The sequence below is a fragment of the Bidens hawaiensis genome, unplaced genomic scaffold (assembly GCF_021521415.1).
Source record: "Bidens hawaiensis isolate Kalapana, Puna unplaced genomic scaffold, B.hawaiensis_p1.1 tig00001179_1, whole genome shotgun sequence".
Taxonomy (NCBI): domain Eukaryota; kingdom Viridiplantae; phylum Streptophyta; class Magnoliopsida; order Asterales; family Asteraceae; genus Bidens; species Bidens hawaiensis.
The window spans coordinates 4,037,028-4,042,809 of NW_027491068.1; the positions used below are offsets into that span (position 1 = coordinate 4,037,028).

At 40.5% G+C, this 5,782-nt stretch overlaps 1 protein-coding gene across 1 annotated transcript; it reads left to right on the forward strand.

Annotated features, from left to right (window-relative positions):
- Nucleotides 1–4,364: 4,364 nt before the first annotated feature.
- Nucleotides 4,365–5,288, forward strand: LOC143563021 (uncharacterized). The gene is made up of 2 exons (XM_077050668.1): nucleotides 4,365–4,598; nucleotides 4,842–5,288. Exons 1-2 carry the CDS (start codon nucleotides 4,365–4,367, stop codon nucleotides 5,286–5,288), a joined length of 681 nt encoding a protein of 226 aa, XP_076906783.1.
- Nucleotides 5,289–5,782: the final 494 nt, after the last annotated feature.

The window sequence follows — 5,782 nt, forward strand, 5'->3', positions numbered from 1 at the left end:
TTGATGATGGCTTCAATATGTTATGGGCTTGCTTCAATTCCTCTTTTAGTCACCATGTATCTAGAAACTTTCCAGCCTTAACACTAAAGTGGCATTTTGATGGATTCAGTTTCATGTTATACTGGTCAAGGATATTGAATGCTTCTTCGAGATCCCTGAGGTGATCCTCAGCCCTCTTCGACTTCAACACCATGTCATCTATGTAGACTTCCATGGTCTTACCTAACTAGTCCTTGAACATCATGTTGACAAGTCTTTGATATGTTTCCCTTGCATTTCTTAGTCCAAATGGCATAGTAATATAACAATATATGCCGGTAGGAGTCATGAATGCAGTATCCTCTTGATCAGATGGTTCCATCTGAATTGGTTGAAATCCAGAGGAAGCATCCATGAAGATAAGCATCTCATTCCTGTCGTTGTATCCACCATGTAATCTATATATGGTAATAGGAAAGGATCCTTGGGGCATGCCTTGTTTAAATCGGTAAAACAGACACACACCCTCCACTTTCCATTCTTTTTTGAAAAAACGACCACATTAGCTAGCCATCGAGGATATTGAACCTCTCTGATCATACCGGCCTTAAGAAGTTTTTCAACTTCTTCTTGTGATCTTGTTCCTCTCAGGAGCGAATTTCCTTCGCTTCTGATGGATGGGTTTAATAGATAAGTCAAGGCCTAATTTATGAGTTATTACCTCCTTTGAAATACCTGTCATGTTTGAGTACTTGAAGGCAAAGGTAGATTTTCTTCGCCCTAAGAAGGATACCAAATCCTCCTCAATCTTGCTGGGGTACTAGATCCTAGGAACACCTTTACCTCTGGATCCTCGGGGTCCAATGATACTTCTTTAAGGTCTTTCTCCCGAGCTTCCAGCACGTCCCTAGGATGTTGCTGTGGTTGCTATGCTATAGTTTGTATGGTTGTTGGCTTCATTGATGAAGAATAATAGTTCTTGGCCTCCGCTTGATCACTGTCTATCCTCACTACTCCCCAAGGAGTTGGGATTTTAATGCATTGGTGGTAAATAGAAGCCAGCGCCTTCATTCCATGTAACCAAGGCCTACCTAAAATAACATTGCAACAAGAAAGGTTATCTATAACACAAAATTTTTGGTAAGAGTTTAACCCTTCAATGTATATTGGGAGTTTGATGTCCCCCAATGTCTTCTTGGTTTCCCCACTAAAGCCAACTAACACCGACGTCCTCGGGACGATTTTCGAGTCTGGTATGTTCATCTTTTGAAGGACATCATGTTGGATGATGTTGACCGAACTTCCGCCATCGACAAGGATCCTGCGTACATAATGGTTAGCAATAAACTAAGTAACAATCAAACCGCCATGATGAGGATCCTGGATGCTTGATTTATCTTCCTCATCAAAGAAGATCCTTTTATCCGTCGTTAAAGTGGTGGATACTATTGGTCGGTCTCCGTTATCCAACTTGATCTCTTTGGCGAGTCTTTTTGTTGCGGAGAAGAAAGTTCCACATATGTCTGAACCTCCAGAGATGAAATTGACCGTCCGCACATTTAGCTCATCCTGGTGAGGATCCCGGATACTTGAGTCGAAGAAGATTCTCTCATTAGTCACTCGAGTAGTGGGGATGAGTGGTCTTCTTTCATCATCCAACTCGAATTCTTCTGCGGGACAAGAAGTTTGTGATATGTCGTATTCTCTGGATAAGAAGTTGATCACGTGAGCATCTGGTGGTGGGGGTGTCGCTTTCTGTGGAAGATCTTCAGGATCTTGGATTTCTTCCTTCCCAAGAGCTCTTTAAAGTGGCCCTTGCTCAGGAGGTATCCAATTTCCCTCCTTAAACCAATGCATTCGCCTGTCATGTGGCCAAAATCTTCGTGGAAGGCAAACAACTTGGAATTGTCTTTGAAGGTGGTTGTCTTCTCATTCTTACGAGGCCACTTTGCTTTCTACCCTAGATCCTTCATGGCACAGATCAAGCCATGGGTATCTACGGAGAAACAATACTCGGAGATGCAGGAATAGTCTTTATCATAATCTCTTTTTTCGACTGCTCGTACGTTTAGATTATTGAACTTGGTGTACGGCTTTGAGTTGTTGTTCCTGTATGAGGATCCTTTATTCTTGTCTGGGGATTCTTGCTTTGTTTGATCCCCCAATCTTTCTTGGATCCTTTTATCATCTTCCAGCCGTATAAACCTAATGCTCTGTTCCTTACTTCATCTAGAGACAGCCATTTTAATGTTGATCATGTGAGTGTAGATCCGAAGCCTTTGCACAAGCAAGCTTCCTTGAGTCTCTCAGGAATGGGGTTGATCTCCATCCTTTCTCTGTATTGTGCCACATGTTCTTCAGGATCAGTGGTTCCATCATAAGTCTTCATGTTGGGGGTTTGGAATCGCTTCGGGATTTCAGCATCACAAATAGGCGGAGCAAATCTAGATAACTTGTGGCTTCCCTCAGGTATCTCTGGGATTGGTCGTATCACCCCGGGAACACTGGATATCATATCCTTGAGCTTCTGTAGCTCCTTGGCCATAGCTTGGTTGATACCTGCATCCTGCATGGAACTACGGTTAGCATCTAAGGATAAAGGATCATACAAATTTTGCTGGGTGACGATTGGCATCTCGGATGAGTATATGGGATAAGAAGAGTCAGCGATAGGATTTGGACCACCTGACGCGATAGTCTGCATGGGAATGAAATCTCCTTCATGGACTTCGGAGGATCGTTGATGTTAGACTCCTGAGGATCCTTGATTCTAAAAGAAGTATCCTTGAGGTTGGGAATTATAGGATCCATGGTGATATAACCCAGAGGATCCTGGTGGAAGGATGGATGATCCTTGTTGGAAGTATGGGGATCGTTGAGTTTGCTAACCCAGGGATCCTTGTTGAAGGATAGATGATCCTTGCTGAAACAGTGAGGATCCTTGAGCTTGTGGACCCATGGACCCCTGTTGAAGGATAGATGATCCTTGAGAGAACTGATCCATGGACCCTGGACTGGTGAAATTCAGCATCCTGGGTGTTAGAGGAGTGTGATCCTCTACTGGCCTCTTAGTCTTCTTGAGATCTTCAATCTCACGAAGGATCCTCTGGTTAGTCTTGTTCTACTGCTCCATGTATGCTTTAACCTGCGAAAACATAGATGAAACATCACTATTAGTGTTAACCACCTGCACAGCAGCAGCGGTTTTTGAGCTCTGGAAGACTGGTAGTTGCATCTTGCTTCCAGCAGCAGCAGGCCGTTGTGCTCCCGTGATTGGCGGAGGCATCGGTTAGAGTCCTTGATGAGAGAGGAACCGATGTTGGCATGGTTGATGAAGCAGAGGTTGATTGAGAGACCATTGATAGTGATATGGGTATGAAAAAATTAAAAATTGATATGAATGATATGGATTATAGACCCAATAGCCCCACGGTGGGCGCCAAATTGTTTTGGATAAAAATCAGCTAAGGATAATGTATCCAAATCTGTCAATGTGAGGTCTAGTGCTATGATGACAATAACAATTATATGAACGAAAATGGAATAAACACAGTGATTTGTTGCGAGGAAAAACCTTTTAACTCTGTTCAGATCAAAATAAAAAAACCCCGGGTGATGACAAATCGACTATCACCACTTTATTAATATGAAAATTGGGTTACAAGGGTTGGAAGCTATGATCAGCGAATACAATGATTACTAGGTGTGTGTTAACTGCTAGAGTTACAGAGAATGAAGTGTAAGTCGTGAAGAATGTGTTCTATCTTAACCCTAACTGATCAAGCCTCATTAAATACAAAAAATATCCTAACAATAACTCCTAAAAATCCGCAACTCCTCCACTAGCCACTCCCATCACTTTGACCATGTGCCATAGAAGTCCAGTAGCGAAATAAGTGGAAGACTAAGTCTAGGAGCCGTTGCACTTGATAAATATCATCTTTCATATAAGAAACAATGGTTAATAACACCAAATACCGAGGATCCATGATCCTGACACAACTCTGGAACTCTTCGGAAGGATAATTCATCCAGACATGTCTACAAGAATAACATATCCTCAATACGCTATTATTTGTGAGTAAACAAGAAGTCCTATAAATCCGCCATTATCCTCACTAAACGTGTTACAGCCATTTGACCACGTGCTGAAGGTGCCTTGTAGCGAAATATTAGGTAGACCACGTCCTATAGCCGTTATACCTATCAAATATTAACCTACACATGAGAAACAATCGTTAGTAATACCAATTGCTGAGGATCCTTGATCCTGACAGATCTGCTAAGGATAACTGATCCAAGAACATATGCCATGATAACGTATCCACAGTGTCAAATTTCCGTGCCATAACACCCATTATAACTCCATTTGTAGTTTGCTTAACATGTATTCTGTCACTCTTGTTGTTCTCATAGGAATAATTAAAGACGTATCCCATACTACTTTTGATCAACGTGGAGATGCCGATGCAGCTCACCAGATCATGCACTCATTTGAGTTTGTGTTTATTCTTCACTTGATGAAGGAAGTATTGGGAAGAACAAATACACTTTCTCAAGCATTACAAAAGAAAAACCAAGATATTCATAATTCCACGGCGTTAGTTTCATCAACAAAGGTTAGTCTAAATGATTATAGAAACACTGGATGGGTTTCATTTTTTGAAAAAGTTACTTGTTTTTGTAACAAGTATACAATAGAAATGTCGGATATGAGCGCTCCATACACTTCTACTCGGTACCGGCCTTGTAAAAAAGATCTCCATGTTACATTTGAACATTATTACCGAGTAGATGTCTTTACATGAGTTGGATAGTAGATTCAATGACCACACGATTGAGTTGTTATCTCTTAGTTCTAGTTTGGCTTCCAAAAGATCAATGTTGATGAGATTTGTCTGCTTGTTGAGAAGTATAATCCTGAAGATTTTACAGAGCCGGAGAAGATTCCTTTACGAGATCAGTTGGTGGTTTTTAATGTTGAAATGACAAACAATACCAAGCTAAGAGGTGTATCATGTATTTCTGATCTATGCAAATATCTTATGGACACTCAGAAGTGTGAGACGTACTATTTGGTTGATAGGTTGATTCAGTTAATCTTAACACTTCCAGTTTCCACAGCAACAACAGAAAGGGGATTTTCAGCAATGAAAATATTCAAGAATCGTCTTCGCAATAAGATGTCAAACGAGTATCTCACGAATAGTTTGGTGATTTACATAGAAAAAGAAATTGCTGAGACATTTGATTCGGAGTTCATAATCAATGAATTCAAAGATCTTAAAGGTCGTCGGGCTGCTTTGTAATTCTTCTACCAGGTACTCACCCAATCACCCTTTTTTGCAATGTCATTCTTAGATCGTCATAAGTATTTTAGGTCTTTTGTTGTTAACAAAATATGTATTTGGTTTTTTTGTAAGAACGGTCTTTTGAATGAATGAAGAAAAAGTATTTATTTAGATTTTATATTGTTTGACCCGCCCCGCCCCGTCGACTCGAAAATTTTTTATTGTTTGACTTTGACCTGAACCAAACCGAACTGCTGACCCGAAATTTTCTGGATCCATAACTTCAGCCCCCCGATGATTTTGGTCAAGCTTCGCCACTAGTGATTATTATTACTATTCGTGAAATTAGTAGGTATAGAAATTCCATTAGTCGTTTGCCTTTGCTTGAATTTTGAAATAGTCTTAGCGTAAACAATCACTATTAGCGGTATTCATTATCTATGCTAGCAGCCAAGTTACAATCAATTCAGACCTGTTTTTTATTTTTTACAATCCAACTTTATTTTAATTAA